The 26,991-nt window shown below is 41.3% G+C and overlaps 1 protein-coding gene across 3 annotated transcripts; it reads right to left on the bottom strand.

Annotated features, from left to right (window-relative positions):
- On the bottom strand, positions 1 to 23,768 carry LOC149299881 (SLAIN motif-containing protein 1-like). 3 transcript variants are annotated; one of them, XM_089485910.1, is made up of 7 exons: positions 23,284 to 23,768; positions 18,268 to 18,407; positions 8,296 to 8,445; positions 7,302 to 7,652; positions 3,745 to 3,894; positions 1,111 to 1,381; positions 1 to 76 (listed from the first exon to the last, which is right to left on the bottom strand). In XM_089485910.1, exons 1-7 carry the CDS (start codon positions 23,766 to 23,768, stop codon positions 1 to 3), a joined length of 1,623 nt encoding a protein of 540 aa, XP_089342036.1. The 3 variants fall into 3 exon arrangements, with proteins under 3 accessions (XP_089342036.1, XP_089342039.1, XP_089342037.1); XM_089485913.1 differs by lacking the exon at positions 23,284 to 23,768 and adding an exon at positions 14,094 to 14,108 and having other exon boundaries at positions 8,296 to 8,430; positions 18,268 to 18,352; XM_089485911.1 differs by lacking the exons at positions 7,302 to 7,652; positions 18,268 to 18,407; positions 23,284 to 23,768 and having other exon boundaries at positions 8,296 to 8,356.
- Between the last annotated feature and the right edge of the window lie 3,223 nt (positions 23,769 to 26,991).

Genomic DNA, 26,991 nt, shown 5'->3' with positions numbered 1-26,991 from the left:
TCAGTAGCATCCATCCCTCCAGTTGCCGTCTCGCAGAGTACTGAGCGATGAAAGAGTCTTCGGAGGCTGAAGAAAACTGTGGCGAAATATATGAGTTATATATGAGAAGAGATCATAATACAAGTAATATATGAGAAGAGATCATAAGATGTGCTTAAGGATTTGGAAGCAACGAATATACAGTTTCTACAATGCAAAAAGGCCATGGGGTAATGTCTGCAAATTATTCCATTTTGCACCAACACCTTGTATACAGAAGCTACACTATTTTTGTGCATTCCTTTAAATTGTCACTCACCCTCATTCAATCCCTCACCGTGTCCTCTCCATCCACCGCTTCCGTGACACTGTCTCCTTTCCGCAGCTCCACTTTTTCCTTCCTCTGCCTTCTTTCGTTGTCTGCTTCTCCGTAAACCAGGCCTCCCGCAATTGGAGAAACAGGGGAGAGGCTGTCCCTGTGGTTCTGCCCTTTTTATGAAGTAGTATGAGAGGCCAGAATAATGAAGACGGATTTGCGAAGAAAGCCGAGTTTCTGCATCTCCCTTTCTCCGCTAATCTGTCTGCATTATTTTTACATCTCATAGCAGTTCCACAGGGACAACCTCTCTCTTGTTCTTCCAGTCGAGGGACATGGTGTGCCTGGAGACTCCATCCTTTTGCGGAAGTGCTCCAGGAGGCCCGGTTCACAGAGAAGCAGACAAATAAAGAATACACAGAAGAAGCAAAGAAAAAAATACAGAAGAAAGATGAGGCAAAAGGAGCAGCAGAGCTGCAGGGAAGGAGACAGATCAGCTAAGAAGGTTGGGAGGCATTGAGAGAGAGTGTGAGAACAAGAGCAAAGAAAAACAAAATGCAAATTCTGTGCTCTCTGCTTAATTTTAGTTTGTCTTATTTGGGTCCCTCCTCATTTTCAGACATTCTTACGAAACTGACAATTCGAAAATTTCCTTATTTATTTATTTATTTATTTTTAATTCGTACAAATCCGAATAGACAAGTCTAATACATACTATACACACTCACATCTTTAATCATATATATTCTTCTTGTTAAACAAAATTACATGTCTAGAATCAACTTAAAAATACCAAATTGTAAAATAAGAATTACCTTCTTGGTGACTGAGCTATCTTGCTGCGCGGTATGCTGCTCAATAATGATGCTGGTCTAGGAAGAGCACTTCGACCTGAAGTCACTGTACTTGGGCTCTTATTAGGCATTGGAATACCAGAAGTTGATAAAGACTGTAAACTGGTTGACAGAGGAATGCCGCTACTCCCTTGTACTGTGGGGCTGACGTAAGCTGTCGCTTTAAGTTGCGGTCGCGCAGGGAAATTGCCCACACTGTGTACCCTTTGTTGAAGTTGACCAGGAGCAGGTACTTAATGAAATAAAAGTAAAATGAAAGATTAAAAACATTCATATAAATCTTCATGTAGCCTACAGTTTTCCTTTTTTTTTTTTTTTTTAACATTTTTAGAAAGGTTTAAGAGTTGTTACTGGAGACCATTTGTGGTTTACCCTCTTTAAGCACCTAAGGCATTCCTGAAAAAGTGGTCATAACAACCACTGGTATGTTAGTGAATTATGCATTTTCATCCATCGACAGGGATATTCCTGCCAACGCACGTGATCAGGCTGCTGACAGCAGGAGCTAACATTCGCACAGATAGTAAGGATCCCTAAGCTGCAAGGGTGTGATTTCACCAGGGCATCATCAGGGACACAGGTTAGTTACAAGAGGTTTTTTTTGGGGGGGGTGAGTAAACAAGGGTCAAGATACCCTCAGGGCACTTGAAACAAAAATGAGGGAAAAAAGGATTTGACAGGAAAAAGTATTTGAAAAGATGTAAAGAAGAAAAAGAAAAAAACATAGCAAAGCACACACATTGAACAAACCCCAGTATGTATTGCACCATTCTTAGTAGTAATATAGAACAACAAAAAACCCTTTTGTTGCCTAACAGCCCTAAAACATAAAATAGTATAGTGCGTAAGGAAGAGTTTTGGCCCTTCAAAACAAAAAGTATATGAAAGTGGAGTATTAAATATTATTTCAGATCACTTGTTCTATAAAAAGACAATACATAGAAAGGTCATATGGTAATAATACCAAATAAAGCTCTGGTCTTTAGGGTACAAAATATATTTGATCATGAAGTAAAATCTCTGACCTAACGTTCCTTTCTGTTTTTTAACTGTTGGCGCCCTCTAGTGATGAGCAAAGAGTTCTGCAAGTCTTCATTGAGACTCAAATTTATTTTTCTATGCAAAAAGGCATATTGTTGCTTATCAACCTGCATGGGCTGTGTGTTTCTATTTTTATTTACTATATATCACTATGTATTAACAAAAATACTATATTGATTTAAAAGATACATTGTACAGTTGGGAGCAGATTAGATCGTATAATCCAATGTTATATCTATAACATTTGCATGAGCTATGCTGTTAACGCTTTGTCTCTCTATAATAATTTTGCAAGGCTGGGAAGGTGGTTTTCCTTCACTTCCCCTTCCACAAACTCCTCTCAAGTGCAAGAGATCGATTAATGTGTGTGCTTCATCTGGAGGGAACATGGATTAAAAAAAAAAAAAAAAATCAGTTCCAAAAGCTTTGATTACAAATTCCTCTCAAATACTAAATTGATTTCAAGAAATCCACAAACCTATGGCCCTGACAGTAATATATTTGTACTTGTTCACATTAAGGTGAGGATATTATTGATAAGCTTAAAATAGCCAAAGATGCCCCCTAGTGCCAGATTGGCATATACATTCCTATTACTCTCTTTATGTCTATCTACACCAACAGCCAACTGGTACATACAATTTTATGATATAATCATAAAACAAGGGTTTAAAGAGTACTTAAAACTTAAAGGGGGGGGTCAGGCTTATATTAATATTATTGTTTTATATAGCACCATCATATTCTGCCTTGCTGTACAACGGGTAAACCGGACATAAGCAGTATATAACGTAACAATTTGCCTAACAGAAACAAGAGGCAAGGAAAGCCTTGCTCAAATGAGCTGGCAATGTGCATTCAATCCGCTCCTACTTAATGAGTGAGCTCAGTCTTGTAGAATTAAACTTAATTTGCTTCATATAAGGTCAGCAGAAAGCTGTAACCACATATATAACCTGGGTAGGTAAAAGGAACCTGCTCTCCATTGTTGCTGGATCTTTACACCTCAGCACAAAAATTATCTCTGTACCAAATTTTATAGATTGCTTTCCCAAGCAAGCCCTTGAGTTGAAGGAGTTTTCTAAGCAGTATAGTGGGAAATAGGAAAATATAACATTTCAAATATGATTTAAAGCCTCCCCTCCACTTCTTACAGTGTTGGAAATGGGGGAGCAATCATCACACACACAAAAATCTCACCCTGCACTTATAGGGGATACTGGTGAACTCAGTTTTTTATTTATTTCTTTTTAATATAACAAGGGTTGGGGGTGAACTCTGGGGTCGCAACATGAACTTTGAGAGTTGGAACAAACTGCAATTTGTTTCTGCTGCAATGTTTCTGCTGCAATTTTGAATTATTTTTTTTTGCCAACTCACAACTGCTCTCAGTTTAGTTATTACTATAAATAAATGTTCAGGTTTTATAATTTATAATTTAATAAATCACAGATGTGTACACAGCAAAAGGGTAAGCAGTTTCTTTTTTCTTTACGTGTTCTGTTACCTACATATTACCACTGCTTTCATGTAACATAGAACAGGCATACTTACTGCTGGACTGCAGCTTTGAGATCCCATTAGCAGCACCGTGTAGATTTGAGTCAAAGCTTTGGCTGTTGCGCACAGTGATTGGTGAAACCACTGTGCTGGCGGTCGTGCTGGGCATTCGAGCCAAGTTAGGCATGCTTCTCCGAAGTTTATCTAGAAGGGAACCAAACAGAATGTTAGAACATGTAGGTTTCTCGAAATCCGCAGAAGTGGAAGTTATTATTTTATCAGATAGATTACATTACATAACATTACATTTATTCATAAAGCGCCGGCCGATTCCGCAGCGCTGTTACATTCATTAGAACAATTTATAAACAAACACAATAACACATTCAATAACAAACTGGTGCAATGGAGAAGAGGGCCCTGCTCTTGCGAGCTTACAATCTAGCCGGTGGTTGAGGGGAGCGAGACAATAGGAGAGGACAGCTTGGGTGAGGATGAGTTGATCTGCTTCTGATGTGTTGAAGCCGTTTGTTCCGATGGCTGTGATTAGGATGATGGTTGGGAGTACTGTAAAGCAATGTTGTATGCTTCCCTGAACAAGTGGGTTTTCAGAGAGGTTTTGAAAGTTGTGTACGAGGCAGAAAGTCTGACTGAATGGGGAAGGGGATTCCACAGGAGGGGAGCAGCACGGGTGAAATCCTGAATACGGGAGTGGGAAGAGGTGACAACGGTAGAAGAAAACAGCAGGTCGTGACAGGAACGAAGAGGGCGGGTAGGGATGTATTTGGATAGGAGGGTAGCGATGTAAGGGGGTGCTGAGTTGTTGAGGGCTCTATAGGTCAGGGTTAGAAGTTTAAATTTGATTCTGAAGGGTATTGGGAGCCAGTGAAGTGATTGGGATAGTGGAGCAGCAGATGAGGAGCGGCGGCAGAGAAAGATTAATCTAGCTGCAGTGTTGAGGATAGATTGAAGCGGTGAAAGGCGGGAGAGGGGGAGACCGGTTAGTAGGGAGTTGCAATAATCCAGGCGGGATATCACAACTTGGTGGTATCTTGTGTGAGGAAAGGGCGGATTCGGGAGATGTTTTTCAGGTGGAGGCGGCAGGATTTGGTGAGGGACTGGGTGTGAGGGATGAAGGAGAGCAGAGTCGAGGGTGACACCAAGGCAGGGAACCTGGTCTGTTGGATGGATAGTGGAGTTATCAACAGTAATATAGATGTCAGGAAAAGTGGACATAGCAGATGGCGGGATTACCATGAGTTCGGTCTTAGAGATGTTGAGCTTTAGGTAACGGGACGCCATCCATGATGCAATTCCTGATAGACAGTCAGTGAGGTGAGTTAGAAGAGAGGGGGAAAGGTCAGGAGCAGAAATATAGAGTAGGGTGTCATCTGCATATAGGTGGTACTGGAAACCAAAGGAAGAAATACGTTTTCCGAGTGAAGATGGAGAATAGCAGAGGCCCAAGAACTGAGCCTTGAGGAACACCAGTAGATAGCGGTAAGGGAGAGGAGCAAGTTCCAGTAAATGAGACACTAAAAGTACGGTTAGAAAGGTAGGATTTAAGCCATGAAAGAGCCATGTCACGGATGCCATGAGCATGGAGGGTTTGTAGGAGAAGAGAGTGGTCGACTGTGTCGAAAGCGGCTGAGAGGTCCAAGAGAACAACCAGTGAAAATTGGCCTTTTGTTTTAGCTGTGAGGAGGTCATTAGTAATCTTAGTCAGTGCAGTCTCTGTTGAATGCTGTGGACGGAAGCCAGCAGGGTCAAGTAGAGAGTTTGACGAGAGAAAGTTTGTCAGTTGATTGTAGGTTAATCGTTCCAGCAGTTTGGAAGCTAGCGGGAGAAGTGAAACTGGACGGTAGTTTGATGGGGATGTGGGATCAAGTGAAGGTTTCTTTAGGATGGGGGAGATGATGGCATGTTTGAATGAGGATGGGAATACACCAGAGGACAAGGAGAGATTAAAGATGTGGGTTAGGCTTGGGGTAAGGACACTAGAGAGAGAGGTGGCAGGAGATGTGAAGGTGCAGGGTCGAGGGGACAGGTGGTGAGGTGGGAAGACAACAGGACATTGGAAACATCGAGGGGTGTAACTGGGCTGAAGCAGGTGAGGATCAATTGAGGTGAAGACGGAGGTTGAGGTACCATATGATTGACACTATGGGGGATGTTATCCCTGATGATGTGAATTTTGTTTTTGAAGTAGGTGGCAAGCTCTTGGGCAGAGAAGTTGGAGGGCAAGGGGGGTGCTGTGGGTCTGAGAAGGGTGTTAAATGTGGAGAACAGACGTTTAGGGTTATGGGAAAGAGGTGATTAATGAAATGAAATGAAATATGTTTGTTTGGAGAGATGGAGGGCCAATGTATAGGAGCGGAGCATGAATTTGTAGTGAACGAAGTCTTCAGGTGAACGAGACTTCCTCCACAGGCACTCAGCTGTACGTGAACACCTTTGAAGGAGGCGTGTCTGCTTGGAACTTGGAATGCCATGGCTGAGGTGGACGGCGTGGGGGATTGCATATAGTTACAGGGGCAACCATATCTAGGGCTGAGGCTAGTGTATGGTTATACTGATCTGTGGCTGTGTCAGGACAGGAGGAGGAGGATATATCTGAGAGGAGTGGCCATAGTGTATCTGAGAGCTGTGGAGTGTTTAGGTTGCTGATATTACGGTAGGTTTGTGGTGGTTTCTTAGGTAGGGAGGGTGTGTGTGGTATGTCGAGAGGCTGTGTGAGCAGGCTGTGATCAGACAGACAGATGGGAGAGTTAGAGAACTGAGAAATGGAAGAAAGGTGGGAGAAAACTAGATCCATTTGGTGACCGCCATGGTGCGTTGGGGAGTTAGTCCATTGTGAGAGTCCGAGTGAGGAGGAGAGTGAAAGTAGTTTGGAAGCAGCAGGTGAGGATGGGTCATCAATAGGTATATTGAAGTCTCCTAGGATTAGTGTGGGGATGGTGGAGGAAAGAAAGTGGGAAAGCCAGGCAGCAAAGTGTTCAAAGAAATGAGAGGTAGGGCCAGGAGGCCAGTTTTCACTGGAATTTTGACCGGTACTTGTATATCATGGTAACTCTGTATGTGTATACACGGATGTCAACTTAAAGTGAAACTCTCACAAAACATTTTTTTCACAAAATAAAATGTTTGGGTCTCTGCATCAGAAGTCTCATGGAAGACTTCCTGCAAGTATGGGAACCCTTTTTTCACCTCTGTATCAGAGCAATATCAATGGGCATCCTATTGTAAAGAATTATTAATAGTTTCCCCTCTTCTCATTCAGATCTTACCGTGTGCTGTTGATCAGCAGCTGGGATTCTACAAACCATTCTATTAAACTGGCAATACTTACCTGCTGATCAGCATGGACATCACAGGAAGAGAATGCCAAACTACCATTGATATATTCAAACATGGCCAATGGCACCCAAGCAGTGTTATGCCATTATAAACTGTGTATCTACAGGGACATCTCCCTGCCACACCAAAAGAATGTAGTACACAAAAGAACATCCTGCGTCCCAAACGGACATTCTATTAAGCCTGGGCCTGTAGAGGTTAAGTCTACACTGTATTGAAACTTAAGTGAAACAACCCTGATCTTACAGTCTCACCTGCATTAGTCCTGTTCTGCTGTTGCTCTGGTGTTTGCACTGGCAAAGAATAATTACATTGCTGATAGCCATTTGAATTGAGATATAGGGAACTTGGGCTCTTCCTGCATTCCCTTATACTGGAGAAAGTCTGAGAATGGGGAATGCCTCTCTGCAGAGGAGAGCAACGACTGAGCCGGGGTTGAGGTGGAGGCAAATGATCGAAGTCTTCATCATCATCTTCAACGCTGTAGCGGTCAGAGTCTTGATCACTAGCACATGAGGCTTTCTTCCCAGAGAAGAGCGAAAAGCTGGACCGATGTCTTGATACAGAACTACAAGTCGAGGTAGATGCAAAATCTTGCCTAAGGCCTATTAATAATAATAAAAAAAACCAAACATTACAGTCGGATTCCTTTTTGGCAACTATTCCCCACATAATGCTGCTCCTTTATACATGTCTGCCTTCATAACAAAATACTCCCCTATTCCATCTTTATGCTTTTTCTGTGGGCTAAGGCTTTCCTCCTCGCGTGTCACCTCTTCCTGCTTACACGACTTCACTCGTGCTGCGGCATACCTCTAGATCTCGCTTCCGCCTAACCTCCTCCTTCTTCAAATCTTCAGACAAGCATACATATTTGCAGCTAGAACTTCTGCCACTAATACAACCCCCACACTATCCCTCCATTTTCTCTACACCTTGTTTCTCTTCACCCCATCCCCTCTAGGATGTTACATTAGGTAAAGTGGGCCCTTTCTCAAGCTATCAGTTTTGTCTTAGTCTGTCAATTCTAGTTTTGTCATTCCTCTTGAATATATGTATTAAGAAGCACCGAGTAAATTGTTGGCGCTATCTAAATAATATTGTTACTATTGACAAACTATGTCAACATGTAACAAACTAACAGGTACACCAAGCAAGTGTTGGATATTGGTATGATAAGGATTTGCTAATCTTGCAATGGAAGAATGAAAAGTAACGCGAGATCTAAAGTAGTTAAGCGAATCTTACTTTCTTCCTGTAATCGAGCCATGATCTGGACGTCTGTAAGATCTTGCAGCTTGTAGCCCATGGTAATGGAATCATCTTCCAGCTCCGAGGTGCTCAGCTCACTGTCTATTGAGGACTGCGGACTCAAAGCTGGACCTTTTATGTTGTAACCTGGAAAAAACAAACAGACTCCGTAAAGCTATGCAAAACACCTGGCAGTGGAATGCAGCAAAATTTGACATTACAGTCGACTGTTTTGCTCAAGAAATAATAGCAGTGCTGAACGACATTTAAGCAAATGGCAGAAAAATACATGTAATTATACTATGTTTGTAATTGTTATAAATACGGAGTATTTGTTTTATACAAACAAATGTATATTTCATACTTACCAATAGTTACCAAAACCAATAGTTTATTTTTTACATAATGTAATAAATCAATTGAAATTAAAAACATTAAAACAAACATTTGAATATTATTTAAATGTTAAAATACCACTGAATTGAAAGTAAAAGGTAACTTTTTTTTTTTTTTTTTTTGGGCTGTCACTACTTCCACTGATTTCATTGGAAGCTCATTCCACTCCATGGAAACGCTATAACCCATAGGAGGGACTTAAGTGTACTTAAGTACACTTCCTGCTGACAATAGAGGCAGTCCAACTCCAAAAATGGAAAAAAAAAAACCTCATGCAGTAAAATGCACACAATACACTCCAAGAAATAGATACATTTTATATATAATGGATTTCTGGAACTAGACTGATCCTTTAAACTCTATTTAGACTTAACAAAGCAAAATACCCAATTAGATCCTCATAAAGACAAAAAAATAATTTTCTGGTCTAACAAATATAAACTGGAATATTTTGAAGAAATAAGGCTTTACCTGTCCTCTCAGGTGTTAGTATTGCTTTAGTTGGGTTTTTAAGGTTGCTGGGAGAACTTAAGCCGTTGCAATATGGAGTGAGTCTCGCAACAGGACTATATGGAAATGACATGGAAACAGGAGTAGAAAAGAGACTCCTCCATCGGCCAGCTAAATATAAAAAGGAACAAAAATTAAGGATTAGTATTGTACTGTCTAAATGCACAGGCATTAATGGATCACGGCATATGGGACACTGTTTTACAATACAGCCCCACCACCCCTTATATTTTCAACCAGATCTTAACCCCTTCGTGACAAAGGCTGATTTTACTTTTTGTACCCTTCGTGACAATGGCCGTTTTAACATTTCTGCGCTGCTCGTGTTTAGCTGTAATTTTCTTCTTTCCCGTTTACTGAACCCACACACATTAGATATTGTTTTTTTCAGGACAAGTAGGGCTTTCTTTAGATGACATTGTTTTGATTGTATCATATTATTTACTATTAAAAAAAGTATAAAATTTGGTGAAAAATTTTGAAAAAAAAACTTTTAGTTGAAAAATCTTTTACTCATCTATAAAAGGTAATGAAAAAACCTGCTAAATAGATTCTACTATTTGTCCTGAGTTTAGAAATACCCAATGTTTTTATGTTTTTTTGCTTTTTTCTACACATTATGGGGCAATAAGTACAGGTAGCGTTTTGCTATTTCAAAGCCATTTTTTCAAAATCTGGTAATTCTTCCCCCCATGTGCCATTTCTGGTATCTTTGAAGTCGGCCAATGCAATTTACCCCATCAAGTCATATATTTTTGAAAACTAGACAGCCCAGGGTATTCCAAATGCTAGTATTTTAACCCTTTCCAAGCACTAATTCTACCATCAGCCTTTGTCAAACTTTATGGTAGTAATTTTTTTTGCATTTGTTTTTTCACACACATTTTACTTCAGGTATGAATTAAAAGGTTCTGGTATATGTCACTATCATAAAACACCCCAATATGTGTTCGGCAACATCTCCTGAGTACAGCGATCACATGAATGATTTTGCCTGGCTGTTTGGGGGCAAAAGGGCCACATTTGGGGCATGCACATTTTTCAATGTTGAACTTTGGCATTTGGGGATCCACTGCCCATGCCCTATTTGGTACATCTTGGAGCCGGGCCATTTCAGTGTGCCCAACAAAACCATATATTTTTGAAAACTAGACACACCAGGGTATTTTAAATACTGGTATTTTAACTCTGCATGCACACATTTTACCACCAGAATTTGCAGTAGTATTCTTTTGTGTGTATTTTTTCCCCACACACCTATGTTATGTATGAATTTACAGCTCCTGGTATATGCCGCTGTCACACGACACCCCAATATGTGTTCAGCAACATCTCCTGAGCGCAGTGATACCCCACATGCATGGGTTTGTCATTTTTTGGGGGAACTAAAAGGCCACATTTGGTACGTGTGCATTTTTATAATTGGAAATTAGATTTGTGGCCATCCTTCCCCCCGTGTTAATTGGGACCTTGTTGAACCTGGCCAATTCAATTTACCCCATCAAATCAAACATTTTTTAAAAGTAGACACCCCATGGGCATTTAATATGCCAGTATTTTAACTCTTTCCATGTGAGAATTGTTTTAAGCTAATGTGCTAATTTTAGGACTTGCTCACAAAAATATATTTTTTATATATATATATATATTTTATTTGTTTTGCCTTTTTAAAAAAAAAATTAACACATTTTTTCAACTTGAAGGTTCCCCTGATAGCGACATCAGTGGGAAATTATTTTTACATTTTACTGTTTTTTTTACTATTTTTTTCTAATTATTATTTATTTTATTTTTTTATTTATTTTTACTAATCACACTGTGATTAGACAGCTGGGCTCCATTGACTTGCATGGTTGAATGCAGTACCTGTATTTAACCTGCAAGTGGAGCCAGAGTTCTCTAGAGGGTCTGGAGACCGTCTAGCGAACTTTTTCATCTTTATTATTTTTTTTCCCGGGCCGGCGCCATCTTGCTGATGGCGAAGATCACCGGCAGCTGCGGCTGTGACCGCTCTCCGGAGCGGTCACAGCCCATCCAGAGGTAAGTGTTTGGTGTCGCTGGATGCCTCCATGATCGAGCATGGAAGCCTACAGCAGTCATCAAAGAGACCCCCCCTGCAATGGCTAGTCTATAGACCAGCAATTGCTTCCCAGCTGCCAGAGGCAGCTTCAGGGACAGGGGAGACGGTTCTTCGGTCTCCACATGAGTGTGGAGAGCAGCCCCAACACCACCCTGCTGCCTGATCGCTCCAGGAGAGCGACAGTGCAGCATTAACCCCTTCAATGCCACAACTGTGTATGACACATTCGTGGCATTGCAGGGGTTAACATTTGTCCCCAAAAGCTTGTGGGGACTAAATATCAGTCAATGCTCCAATGGAACATCAGCATTGAAAGAGTTTAAAAAAAAAAAAAATAATGGGATGTTCATAAATTGCATTTTTAGTGTAAAAACACAGTGTTCTTAATATGTTTTACATAATGCAGCTTCATCTTAAAACTAGTCAATACCTAATTAAGAACATATACTGCCGGATTCTGAACAGATCCCACTTAATACCACAAATGCAGAGCAAGGAAAGGGTACTTGATAGAGAATGGCTCAAGAAGTTAGGACCAAGTCATGGATTCTAGGATGTGTAAAGCCTTGCGGGTGTCACATAAAATGTATACACATAGAAAAAGATAGCTCAGTGATGAAATATATATATATATATATATATATATTACACACACATATATACATATATATACACACACACAGACCTTGATGAAAGGTCTGTAAAAACCTTTTAAATTCCTTACCCTAAATATATGAAAGACACTATTTACAGCCTTTACAAATTCCCGAAAATTAAAAGTATAATAATAAAAATTAATAATCCATTAAAAAGTGAATTACTCTAACGCACACATACCTTTGATTTTATTCATAGTAACTGCACACTTATTACAATATACTTTACTTCTGTTTTCTTTCAAAGAATGAACAGTGGCAAAACACTATTCTTACAGTTGCTTAACAACCTATTGTGTCCTAAAAGAAGTAGCCCAAATAACCCTAGGATGTAATAGTACATCTGCGGAGACATTTCCCCTCCAGTACATGGTAGATCAGGCTGTGTAATGGTGTCTGATCAGCAGGCTCTGTGCTTATCGATGAAGCGTAACAGCCCTCTGCTCAAGTAACTCTTAGACTTAAACAGGAGCCTGAGCCCCCAAACGCACATTTTTCCGGTGGGGTAGAGTATATAAAACATTTTGTATTGCTCGCATTTGATTTTTTTAAAAAGCGTTATCCCATCTTTAAAGGTTTAACAAATAATTTTAAGAGCATCATGCAAACGTAAGCATTCTGTTTCTGTCATTCCAAAACAATAAAAAAAAAAAATCCTACTTATGTGAAGTGTTACTTTACTCATACTGCTCAGTATGAATTAGAGTTGTTTTATCAATGGCGCCCAAGGATCAGAAGAAGAAGAAAAATGAGCTTATTTTCTTAAAAAAAATAATTTATATATACATTATATAAAAACAAAAAATACAAAAAGGGAATAGCGGTAGAAGAAACATGGTACAAAATGGGTTAAAATAAATGAATACAAAAGACACTACAGAGGCTAGGGTGTAGGGAAAAAAGGGAAATTATTCATTTAATGGTTTCATGACCTGTTTTGCCACTTAACTTATATTCGATTATATTCTGTACCCTATTAATCACACCGAGGAGCAATGATTTTGGATTATTTAAAAAGAAAGCTGCCGTCAAATTGCATCTGAAATAATTTCTACTTAAAACACTAAACCAAGTTACAAAACATGCTTAACTAATTTAATTCCCAGATCCTTGCTGTAATCGCTTGAATGTTTGCCAAGCCATTAACCATGAATGTGTTCTTACCCACAGCTGAATCCCACACAATGCAGCCAAACTAAAAGCGCATTCATAACTTCGTACAATGACAACATACAGCTGACACACTAAGAACAAACGCTTGCTATACAATAATAACCACAGTGAAAGAATCTGATGATTGCCTTTTCAGACGTCAAAATGTTAGATTGGTTTATTTATTTTTTTTAGGATGAAGTCTCATTAAATTGGCTTTGTTATTAAAAAATTCAGTGGGATAACTTGTCACATTAAAGTTTTCGTTTACAATGTGCCCAGGGGTTTTCTTACCATCTTACTAGAAATTAAGAAAGCCAATGGCTGTGCAGTAGCGTGGTACCATCACTAAAACAGGTTAATGTTACCCCCATAATCACTTTTAACAGTATACATTTTTTTATTTTTTTTAAACTAGAGAAATTGTTTAAGACATTTAGTTAAAAAGTTACTTCTCCTTCCAAGGGAAGCTTAGTTTGCAAGTCAGATTTCACTATGCAGCTGGCCCTACAGAATGTATAGTTCAAGTGATGTGATCCCAGAGAGAGTTGAGCCAATGTAGACTTCAGTCCAAAGCCAACTGGGCAATCTAAATGATTGGTATTAACAAAAGTATTTGTGAGCTTCTTATGTATGCTATTAGCTAGCACATAATGCATTTCAAAGGGAATTCTTTCTGTGACCTCTGTCAGGTTACACTGCAACATGCATAACCTGGGTGTCCCTACCAGGCACTCACAAGCCACAGTCATTCAAGATAGAAGTCTTATTATATTATATTAGGCCATTTCTTTTAGTTTTGTTTCCTTTTGTTTCATCAATGTCATATCTGGGGGGAAAATTTTTTCTCTTCCAAAAATATCTGCATTCATGGTCAAACTGAACTCTAAAGAAAAGAACATTTTTTTTTTTTTGTTGTTAAAAAGGGAGGACCGTCAAACTGCAAGGCTGCTGGAAGCCACATCCTGCAATTTTTAACAGTGTAACTAAAAGGCTTAGACTCCTTCCAAGGCAAGCTTAGTTTGCAAGTCAGATTTTACTATGCAGCTGGCCCTGCATCTCAGACAAAATGTGTCCTTCACCTCAAAACTGCTTTGATTCAACTAGAGAAATCAAATTGAAACTGCTAAAAATATATGATCAAAATGAAGCTTATTTTTACTTTGCACCATGCATCACTTAAAGAATCAAAGAGCACAAGGTTGATACAAAGAAGGCATTTTCTTGATCTGCAAGCATATCTCATGAATTCTGGAAGGAAGTCAACCATGTCTCTAGAAAATGAGAATTAACTTCCAGAACGTTAGGTGAGACAGATACAAGACTATGGCGATTAAGGAAGCACTAGACTATGAGAGCGAAACTGAAATGATTAAAAAGATGTCTCGAATAACTTTTAGAATACCGTTAACCGGTGAACCAAAGAAAGGTTCTAATCCAGATCATTGCTGAACATTAAAACTGCTCAGTTTACCATGTGCACTTAGCGGGTTTGGGATGAGTAGTATTTTTGGCGTTCTTCTTCCCAAATATACAAAATGGCTTACATTTAAAATTTGAATATGGGGGACATAAGATACCATAGATTCTGCTTTCAGTAAGTAATAATGAGGACCAAGGCCACCATGTACAGCTGTGTTGAGCCTAGCCTCCAGAGTAGCCACACAGCTTTTTCTTGGGTAAATCCAGGGGGGGGGAGCAGGCCCCTTGTAGAATTACCATGATGGAGGAGGTTGGGGTAGTTTGATGCAGGGCCTTGAAAAATTCTGATGGTGGTCCTGAAAAAGTTATCACCATTTTCACCTAAAATGACATACTTTCCAAATGAACTCTTTTTCAGACACTGGTTATAAATATGCCACTAGGAAGCCCTCATAAATTTAGCTGACCCTGACATTTTCTGTCCCATATCTGAACATCTTGTCTCTCTCTCTTGCTGGCTCAGTCATGTGATCCTCACAGTGCTAGGGACAGAACAGGACCCAGATAATTGGCAGATTTGCCAAATTTCAGTTCATTGTGTATATACTGGTGCATTGAGGCCACTGGACAAAGGAAAGGGAGAGGGTAAGTACAGAAGCGTGCACTGGAAGAACTCGGAGAATTACAAGGTTTAAACAGACGACAGCTACATCTTAAACCAAACGGTCAACTCAGGGTTACCAAATTGATCATTTAAAATTACCCGCGCTGAAACCTGAATATCCCTAAATCTGGGTAATCCTAACATTTTTCAACCCTCCCCTATCGGTGTTAATATACTATAAATTATATAAAAAATAAAATAAATTTTGGACTTAGTAACCCCGCCACCCATCATCGATATCAACGTACCCATTTTAGAATTGAGATCTGTTTACAACACTGTATGTTTAATCCACTATGTTTTATTTGTCCCTGGGCTATGTTAACTTTGTTTCCAATTGGTTTTCACTACATACAAAAGATTCTTTGTAAAGTGTTGTAATAAATATGGAAGAAAACGATACATAAAAGAGACACGGTCACAGAATATTGACTCTGCATGAACACTTTACTTTATGTATTTTTGTCAGTTTTTATAAAAAAAGAAATATTAAAATTATACCGTCACATGGAAAGGAACAATTTCTTCCAAAGCTTAGAGGCCAGTGATTACGGTTAAGACACAAACATAGCTTCAATAAATCCTATACTGAATTCGGGCTCATTATAAGGGATTACCTTGAATACAGGAAGAACCTTTCACCCAATCTGGTTCACGTAAACTACCTAACACAGAAGTAAAGTATACCTTGAGTGTACATGGCTCCGATGCTACCCTGCCACAGAAAATCATACATATCCATGAATAAATGTCAGCTCTCTGACATTCAGAAAACAAAGCTATACATTTCATGGATTTTAAAATGATCTGGAAGCTACAATCAAATGCTAAGTCTTCTCTGATCCGCATCACATGGACCAGAAGAGCAAAGTAGAGTGCTGAGCAGGCACTTTTTGAAAAAGGATCACATAAATCCCTGAGAAAACTTCCATGCCCACTGAAAATTATAAGCAAGGAGCATTGCATTACAGTATAATTATATATTTGCATTTAATGAGAGTGTGGTAGATAAATGGAATGGTGCTTTACTGCCGTCCAAATTCAACGTTTCTATAGAAGTTGACATCAGAGAAGGACAATTTAGCCTATCTAGTCTGCCCATTTATCTTGATGTAAGAATTCGTTCTTGATCTTGTCTCAGATTCAGAATAACTTTGTTATCGTGTTTAAATTACCTTACTGTATAAGACCATCATGTCTGCTGGGAGACTGTTCCATTCTCTGAGTAAAGTAAAACTTCTGACCCTCTAGTTTATGACTATTCTCCTCCTTTAAAAAAAAAAAATGTCATCCCTTTATGTATTTAAATGTTTCTATCACATTTCCTTGTTCTTCTTTCCTCCAAGTCATACATATCTAGTTCCCTTAGTTTTTCCTGATATTTTTTTTATCTTGAAATACAATGAAAAGTAGCTGAATGGGGGGGGTGGCTTCCATAATTTACCTTACTGTGTTTTCCTTATGTGTTGTAATGGGCGATACTACATAACGCAGTGAAAGTTTCTTGTTTGGGGACCTGACCCTATACACTAGAGTCTATTGAAGGCAACTTTCAGACCATTTACTAAATACAGTTACTTATACAGCAAAACAAAACAAAAAAGGAGGTAAAAGGAAATGCAAAGGCTTGAATCCAGATTCTACAATTAGCAGTCTTAAATTCAGATTCGTCATCATGGATTTTGATACACTGAATAATCACTGACCTGATCCACCAAGTGGTTTATTCAATAAACCACAATTTAGCAGATCAGCTGCAGTGAGTGGAAGAGTTTCGTAGCTCCCCTCCTTAACATTTACCTAATAATACATTATGCATGACCAAGTCACACTTTCTTGTAATGTAAAACTCACACGAGGCTACTAATAATGCACTGTGAAGCTTGACAGCAAACTCACAGTTTAGCGAATAAACCCCTACAAGTTGAACAACAGGAAAACAAACATGTTTTCTACAGGATACATAGAGAAAAATGCTTTTAGAAAAGGTGCATGTGGATCCTCCCTTACTTTGCAAATGTAATGTTTACAGGCACGAACAACTAGAAGGAAGAAAAAAGGACAATAGTGCCAATAGAAAACACATAACACAATGGTCTCTCGTTGTGAGTGTTACACCTAGCTGAATGCATCCATTGTGTATCCCTGTGGGAACTGCCTGCTTACATTCAAATTCTTAGTTTACTTTACTTTCACGTTCTCACAGCTGCATTCTTGAAGGGAAGACAAAACAACACACAACTGCTGCTAAACAAAATAAGAAAATCTAATAAAGTCACCTTAATTGTGTGTTTATATACTAAGTGAACAAATAGCTAAACAATCTTATAGAAGAGCAGTCATTCACTTTACAGCAGTCAGCAGATCAGACATGCATTCAGTTCAAGCAGATGGTTCAAGACAGGACTCGGACATGACCGTCTGTTGAACTGCCATGATAGTCTTCCAAACAGGACAGGTTTTCCCAATGAGGAGGCAGCTAGTGTTGCAGAGCATTTCACATAATAGCTCTGCAGAGCGAGCCTGTGGGGGTTAATGTTTCTTTTAAATGAGTAAACTACGGTTTGCTCTACAAAACTAGAAGGCTGTCTTCTAATGTAACAGTTTCCTTGACAAAAAAAAAACCAGACACTACACAAAAAAAAACATTGCCAGTAGAAACAGCCCAAAGTAATAACTGGAAAGCCTTTACTACAAAGTTATATATTTTATAAATACATATAAACAATTTTGCTACTCGAATATATTTAGTTAACATGGCATACACGTTTTCACCTTTATCACTTGGAATGCGTTCCAGTAAATACAAAATATACTAGAACGAAAACAGTTGTTTTGCTACACATGCTGGGGTAAGAATTATAATAAACACACACAGGTAGCATAAGCAGGAAAGCCAGCTTTGAGAAAGGTAAGGATGCAGGATAATGGGGCATGAATTATTCTGGAACTGTTAACATACATTTCACAGAACACACACATACACACAGACAAAATGTACGGGTGAAGCTGCTTTTGACCCAATGAAAGAGATGTAGCTTCCATATCAAGGTGTATAGGAAACCATACAACAGAATTATATTGGTTACCTTGCTCGAGCCTGAAGCACAAGGACCTCTTCGCCGCTTCTACCTCAGGCGATGGGTTATCAAGGACTTGCCTACACCACTGCATTGGACTTTGAGCCGTCTCAAACGGCCTATGCTTTTTGGTAGGCGACACATACAGCCTAAAAGAAAAAATAAAATAGGAAAAAATTAGTTCAAAAAGGAACAACGTGGTATGTATCTTTGTAACAACTTGGCTTCACTGGGTAAAAAGAGCTCACAATTTAAAACCTGCACTTACTCAGCAATAAGGTCAGATGATTCTATCACTGGGCATCCCTAGTAATTTAAGCTGTCATCTGCTTACAATGGGTATTGCATTTAACCCAGCAGGGTTCCCCTGGGCCACTGAGACATCAACCTAATGCCAAATGATAGGCCAGCCCGGATGACAGCCTTAACATGATAAAGATTGAAAAATAGAACAAATGTTTTTAGGACCCAGTTTCTCCGTTCCTGGACTGTTTTGTTCTCTGCATCAGAATCTGCATTGTGTTGTCCGCCAGCTCCTTGGCCTGCAGGAAGTGTGCTTGGCTCAACACATTTGCCTATACCTCCCTACGTCTACCCCCAAAATCGGGATGCTGGGGGCAGAGCTTGGGCGATAAAAGTGTCACTCAAACTGGCAGCGCTACTGTGCATGCGCACAATTCTGCACCTGTCCAATATATATTCCCAATCTACATACAAATGAATGAAATCAGGACTGCGGTCCCGAGTCACGCTGAGCTCAGTGGGACAGAGTGGCAAAATTGTGACTGTCTCCCACAAAGTGGGACAGATGGGAGACATGCATTGCCTGCTTTACCACTTTGCATGTGTGCCTAATCACGGCTAGCCAGATCCAAGAGATTTCTACCTTGTATGGTGCCTTTTGTATCCTTGGGTAACTACTTAACTATTAATTTTGAAATACTAGTGACTTCTTATCTTTGTTTTCATACATAACCCAGGACCTGGATAACTAATGGAATGTATGGCTAAGACCCAACATCTCAATCTCATTACCTGCCACCAAATCTAGGAAAATATGGGGCAAAAAACATCCACAGCACACGCTGTTTTCACTATTACATGATAAAGTGGCCCTCCTGTAATGTTTTCGTTATACCAGTGCCAATTTCCAGGGCAAGACATGTATTAAAGTGTATATATGCCTACGACAGATGCCATTTAAACGGCACAAGGTACATGTTTAACCCACCACACTTTGAAAAAACTGATCATTTCCAGCTTCGGCCAAAGATTTAAATGCCAACATTGAAATAAAAATTTCCCCGTGAGAAATTCTAAAATCAAATGACACGCACGGTCCTCAGACTCATTTCTCAAATGTATTTGCATCGTGTGGAGTGAAAATGTTTGTATCAAATGCACGACAGAGAGGTGAATCAATACTTGGAATTAAGGTCAATGCACATACTGCCCTGCTGGGTGTGCGGGAAAATGAGTGTTATAAGGTTGATGTAGGGTAAGAGCATGACACCCCAGCCCTCATAGGAACTGAAATGCATGTGGCGTTTTGTTTTTTTGCGTTTTCCGTTTGGGGTTCTGTGTGGGAATTTTTACCCCTTTCCTCACCCCTCCAGCTAAATGTTCAGGCTAACATTACAATCACCTCCAGGGGCGGCCCGTTGGGACGCTGCGGGCCCCTGTGTTCATGAGTCAAAGCCGCTACCCTTGAGTTCAACAGGAGCGCTTACTTGGCTACCTCAAGCAGCCAATCAGTGTGAAGACAATGCTGGACCAAGGAGAAGGAAGCCGCTGCAGCAGGACAACAGCTTCTGGTCTAGATGGGACTTTATTTCATAGCGGGGTGTCAGTGATACTAAAGTGTCCCTTTAACGATATGTATAAAGACAATTAGCCGGGTCTCCTGTTGCAAGTGTGTGTAATTTTGTCAGGGTTTTTTTTTTTTTTTATGTTCCCTTTTATACAACTTGTTTGTACACATATTGTCTGGAAAATATTAATAGAAAAAAAAATGATATACCAATAGCTGTTTTCTCTCTATTTTTACAGGATTACTTTTCTACACGTAGGTCCCTTTTCTGTTCAAGGATTAATTACCTCTACTTTCTAGCCATTTTCTTTTTTTGGAGTTTCTCCATCAGAAAATCTACTGGTTTGTAAGAAAGAATAGTTATAAGCTGCTTACTATACAATTTCTCAATGACACAGATGCATTGCTACTCATCACTGATGCTGCGTCGTAAGCAGAATGAAAAAGGGTTGGTTTCTCGCCTCTCCTTAAGAAGAAAGAGGTCTGTCACATGCCCTGGAAGCGAAGCTAATCTGCAGGCCTTGCTTAGAAAGAATGATAGATTACCCAATTCTCGACCCACTTAAAAACGGGATATTTTTCTCAAGAATGGGAACAGCCTTAAAGCCCCAGTTATACTAAAGGCGGCTATGTAAATCACAGCATCTTATGGAAATAGCATAACATTATCAGAGTACTCTGGATACAGTCATACATTTTTCAGTACACCTGAGGTAAAATAACTAAAACAGGGTTGTTCTTAACACACACACATATACATACATATACATACATATATATATATATGATAAAAACATGTTTACAGTACTGAAGAGCACAGTGACTTAACGTCATAGGATGTCACCTTTGCCACAAGTCAGTTTGTGAAATGTCTACCTCGGTACATGCAAGTGCTATTATTATTAATATTTTTTTTATGACGTGCCAACAAATTACGCGGCACCGTATAATTTAATTGGGGCAGTTAACAGATACATAACAAATATACATTAATACATACAGCTACATCAGGAGTTGAGAACCCTGCTCGTGTAGTTGCCTTCTAGCCTTATGGTAATTTTACACTAAGTTCCTGGCGGGAATGGTGGGCTTTTGAGGGTCCTACTAGTAAGCTTGCAATCTAAGTGCTATTTTTAAGAGGCGGATGCATCTAGGGGTAACAATAGCTCAGCTATAAAGCAATAGACCAGAAAGGCTGCTGAGTGGTAAATCACGTTGAACATGTCCTCATTAGCATCACTCACTACAGAGTTCCACACTGCCTCTGGAAGCAACACTGGACGAACCTGGGTTTGGTGGATGCCTGGAGAACGCTACCTACCAGAAAGCAAAGGGTCTACTATAAGGTTTGGTGGAGGAGGGATAACAGTCTGGAGCAGTTTATCAGGGTATGGGTTGGGCCCCTTAGTTACCCAGTGATGGGTAATATTAATGCTACAGCATACAAAATACATTTTACCAGGTTGGGGAAGACCCTTTCCTATCCCACCACTACTGTGCCCCTGTGCACAAAGGTCCATTAAAGACACAGTTCGATGAGCTTGGTGGAAGAACTCCAGTGGCCTGCACAGAGCCCTGACCATCATCCTAAAGGTGTTCAGTGGGGTTAACTGGAACACCAATTGGGAGCTAGGCCTTCTCATCCAATATTAGTACCTGACCTCACAAACGGGTACACATTTCCACAAAAACATCTTGCTAAAGTGAGAAAAATGAGGGAACACGCAAAAAAAATTCCACTCATCGATATCCCTGCTGCATAGTTAACATGGTGAGATAACTCTTATAAAATGTCCTTGATCTAAAAAGAATTGTGCATGGCCACTTCAGCTCTCCTCGAAGACGCCTGTTGGAGTCAGCCTTTTGTGAAACTTAAAATGTTACACTCGCAGTTTATAAATAAACCCCAAACTACAGGCACATTTATGAGGCTGTTAGAAAACCACTAAGTAATGGGAACTAAATGCTGCACCAAAACAGTTAATCAATACTTTTTATTGTTAGACATCTCTCCTGCGTAACCGACAGCCCTGGCTTCAGACGAGATTCTGCAGCAGTTGGGTTATCGCACGCATCATTTGTTTTAAGTAACGGGATCCACTGGTTCTCCAGGCCTACCGTGCATCACGTGTACGGTATGTATAAAGAGAAAAGAAGGACAGATTACAAGCATGAAGATGGACAGAAATAACCAATCGCTTGATTCGTAAAGCGCCAGACTGATGAACTGGTTGTAGCATAAAACAATCAATAATGCAGAAGTCAACACACACCCCTACAATCGAAAAATACAAAACATGAACGACGAGCCTGGCTCATCATCTCCAAGGAGGAGCAAATGAATAAATCAAGATTCCAAATCCTCAATTCATCACGGCTTGAAGAATAAAAACACACTGAAATATCTCTGGTAGATTTACTATATAGCATTAGTCTATGTTGATAACCTGCCATCTAATTGATACAGGTGTCTGCTGCAGACGGGTGGGGAGTTGTTGTTCACCGTGTCTAATTTGATTATTTTATTGATCTAACTGGCATATAAACTACTTATTGATGTGTCTTTAGCAAAAAAAATTAATAAAAAAAAGCAAAATATATATATAGATATTTAAATATTAAAGCTAAATCAAAAATTGTATACAATGATGGGTGTTAACCATTCAAGACCACTGGGTGTACTATTTCATTCTAAGTAGATGGTGTGATAGAAAACAAATACGCCCCCATCTATTCCCAGCGATCCAGAATCAACGGTCTGATTTAAAAATAAATTCACTGAGACCAGATATCCTGAAGCGGTTAATTCAGAAACGCTTCGTTTAGGATACAGAGATAAATCTAGGCAGCTCTTTCTAGATTTAGGCTGAGATAAGGCAAATCCTATTGCCTGGAGCATTTTGGATTACTGCTGCCAGTAGCCGTGCAGTCACAGGCTAAATCCTCTTTGGCTAATAAGGGCCTTTTTGCCCCCATTTTAGCACCATGCTGCACTCTGGCAGATGTTGGAATTATCGTGACATCCTATTACACATACTGTCCCCAGCAATCACTGCAAGCTGATCTGCATGCAGCGCACACAAGCTGCTGCATCCTTCCACACAATGCAGTGCCAGTGTACGGGATCTGATGTGTAGGCATCCTGAGTGTGCAGATCTAGCCGCACTGATGTATGACCCCCTTTCCCCTCACTAATTTTCTAGGGTAATGATTACCAGGTATCATCGTCATCACTGCAATAGCCATCTTCCAGATCCAAAACGTCCACCTCGTCCAGCATGGTGGCCCCTGGGACTGCACGCTCAGCCTGTGGCCCTTCAGCCACGTTAAGGCAGGGGAACTGCTGCCTGCTGCTACTGTAGTAGCCCATGGCATCCGGGGGGTACAGGCTGCCGCCCACCGTGGAGGTGCAGAGGAGCGTGGGCACTGGGCTAGGCAGGCATAGTCCGGCGGGCCGGGCCAGTGCAGAGGCAGGCAGCACGCAGGTGCCCGGCTGGTGCAGCGCTGAGGGCTGCTGTTGCAGCAGCAGGTGCGGGCTGGCCGTGCAGTTACTGACGGCGCTGGCTCGGTTCCTGAGCTGTTCATTCTGCTTCTCCAGCTTCCTGACCAGCTCCTGCAGCTTCTTCACCTCCAGCTCGGCATTCATCACCAGCCCGTTAGTGGAAGGAGACCCGGCGCTGCTGCATTTCACGTCCGCCATGGCCGGCAGCACCTCTAGGACCGGTTGCCTGTGCGCGGAGGAGCCCGTGTCCTGCCCCTGTCCTTTTACTCAGTCAGGGAGTCTTATGGCTGCCGCGCTCTCGGTGCCGGAGAAGCTGTGGCCGCATCCTTTCACGGGCTGGAGCTATGCGCGCCTCCTGTCAGCGCTGGGAATATTGATGCGAGCGCCGGGCTCCCTCCCACTAATGCAAAGAGAGGGAGGGGGGGGCACAATAGGAACAAAGAGCAGCCAGTCTCCGGGGAGTGCACGCGCTGCCCACCGCAGAGCCCTAACGCGCTGCTCACCGCAGAGCCCTAACGCGCTGCTCACCGCAGAGCCCTAACAGTATGTGCAAGTGTCAAGAGACTTACTCATCATGCTTAGTACATGAGCACGGCTGCCATATCTTATCCATAAAAGGACTAGGTGGCTCTTAATTATGTCACTATTCATTATGAAGGGCCAACATTAACAACTTTATTGAAGAACCCTGCATAATGCATAATAAATGTGTATGGAGACTCATTAGGAATATAACTGATTTAAGTATACATTGTGTGGGGTGTGCAAGATCTGTGTTCAACAGAAGCTCACTAGGGCTGGACCTTCTACTGTATAGTGAAGCCAAGACATTAAAACCCAACTCTCCCTTGAGTGAAAAGATCCAATTTTATTGACCACCTACCCGTTACATAACCTTACTAGTCATTGTAAACAAAATCCGTACATTACAATGTCTATGGAAGGATATTTCTACAGGTTACTAACCCTGATAATCAACTTCATTATTCCACATTCATGTCACGGTAAATAAACGCAAAATGTTCCCTCATTACTACTCATTGTAAATTTACGCAGCATGAACTAGACTTAGGCACCGGCCCACTCTTCCTATTCGTCTTCGTGGAGGATTAATCTTCATATTCCACGAATATTCGCCCGTTCCTGTGTTCGGTTTGGGCGAATATACGTGTACATTCTTGCCGTTTTTTTTTTTTTAAAAAAAGGGGTTAATACGGGGTTAACCGGGTACACAGCAGCTTTGGTGCTAGGATTTTAAAGGTCCGTATGAGCAACTCTATTGGTCGCCGGCAGGGGCCTCCTCTGCCATCAACCAATGAAGTGCACCTGCTCTTCATTGGTTGATGGCAGACGAACCCCCTGCTGGCAACCAATAGAGTTGCTCGTACAGACTTTTAGAACCCTGTTGCCGAAACTCGGCCTGGGGAGACTCCAGGAGTTAAAGGTCCGTACGAGCGACCAATAGAGTCCCTGAATGGCCATTCCCCTGTTTATGTATGGTCAGCACGTCTTGTTCGTCTTTTTGCGCATCATTTGAGTATTTAGTGGTGGAAATGACCTGACGATTGCAGTGCAGGACATGCACCGCTAAGTGAAAAAACCTAGTGCTTCACTTTAAGTACATTTTATATACATGCTCTGGTCCCATTGTATACATAATGTAAGGTAGGTCCCTGTAGTGAGTGATGCTACTGAGGACAGACGATTTTTACTCTCTACGCATGTAAACACTCAGTAAGTGTGTATGGTCTCCCACTTCACGGGAAGGAATTTGTAAGAGTATAGTATATGTGTGTATTTTTCCATTACTGTTTTGGATCTAAAAGGTATAGAAAGAATAAAGTGTGCGCCTGAGCCTGACTGAGAGGAGACCCGAAGTCCTGTAGGTGTAATCTGTGTGCTGGGGCAAATCCAAATATATATACACACTCTCTGGCCACTTTATTGGTACCTGTTTAATTGCTTGTTAACACAAATAGCTAATCAGCCAATCACGTGGCAGAAACTCAATGCATTGAGGCCTGTTGACGTGGTCAAGACAACTCGCTGAAGTTCAAACCGAGCATCAGAATGGGGAAGAAAAGGGATTTAAGTGACTTTGAACATGGCGTGGTTGTTGGTGCCAGACAGGCTGGTCTGAGTACCGTATTGGTTCGGATATAGGCCGCACCCGCATATAGACCGCACCCTAAAAGTTAGGTGCTTTTTTAATGAAAAAAGTTTCTGCCCCCCCAAGATATGCTGCCACTCTGTCCCGAAGATGTACCACCCCGAGATATGCTGCCACTCTACCCCCCCGAAATATGCTGCCACTCTACCCCCCCGAGATATGCTGCCACTCTACCCCCCCCGAGATATGCTGCCACTCTACCCCCCCGAGATATGCTGCCACTCTGTCCCCAAGATGTCCCCCCCACCAGACTTACCGGTGCAGACTCCACGGGGTCTTGCGGGGCCGGCGGGGGACATCTACACATAACACGTATTCAACTTCCGGTGCCGGCACTTCCGCCGTGGGAAGTACCGGCAAGGAAGATTGTTCACGCAGACGTTCCGTGGCAGCGGCGATGCGAGCAGAAACTACCTCCGCTGTCGGCACGTCTGCAAGATGTGCTTTAAAAATCTCCCTTGCCGGGACTCCCCCCGTGGGAATTCCCGGCAAGGGAGATTGTTAAAGCACATCGTGCAGACGTGCCGGCAGCGGAGGTTGTTTCTGCTCGCATCACCGCTGCTGGTGAATGTCTGCGCGATGTGCTTAGACAACCTCCCGTGCCGGCACTCCCCCCGTGGGAAGTGCTGGCAGGGGAGACTGTCAGAGCGTATCAGAGAGTAGGATACGGGTCCCCTGCACCGCTGCGGGGGATCTGTATCCTAACCCCACTGCCTGCCCGGCGCCCGGGACATGCGGGCGCTAGACCCCGAATATAGGCCGCACCCCCACTTTAAAGACTTAAAGTGGGGGGGGGGGAGTGCGGCCTATATTCGAGCCAATACGGTATTTCAGAAACTGTTGATCTACTGGGATTTTCACGCACAACCATCTCTAGGGTTTACAGAGAATGGTCCGTAAAAGAGAAAATATCCAGTGAGGGGCAGTTGTGTGGATGAAAATGCTTTGTTGATGTCAGAGGAGAATGGGCAGCCTTTCCAGTACCTTAAAGAAAGTATGCCACGAAGAATGAAGGCAGTTCTGAAGGCAAAAGGGGGTCTAGCAAGGCAGTTCTGAAGGCAACCCGGTACTAGCAAGGATTATCTAATAAAGTGGCCAGCAAGTGTATCTGCAAATATACACACATACTGTGCTGTATTCTATAAACTACGTGAAATCTTAATGTGGATCTCATAGCACCACAAAAGGCCAGTTTACCCAAACATACCATGCATCATCTCTTGTAAAGTCAACTAAATTAAGCCTATAACT

This window comes from Sceloporus occidentalis, unplaced genomic scaffold (genome assembly GCF_023333645.1).
Source record: "Sceloporus occidentalis isolate IW3139 unplaced genomic scaffold, rSceOcc1.0.p SCAF_27, whole genome shotgun sequence".
NCBI classification, from domain to species: domain Eukaryota; kingdom Metazoa; phylum Chordata; class Lepidosauria; order Squamata; family Phrynosomatidae; genus Sceloporus; species Sceloporus occidentalis.
Note: the sequence above shows the minus strand (reverse complement) of the source record. Positions and strands in the feature narration are given on the sequence as shown.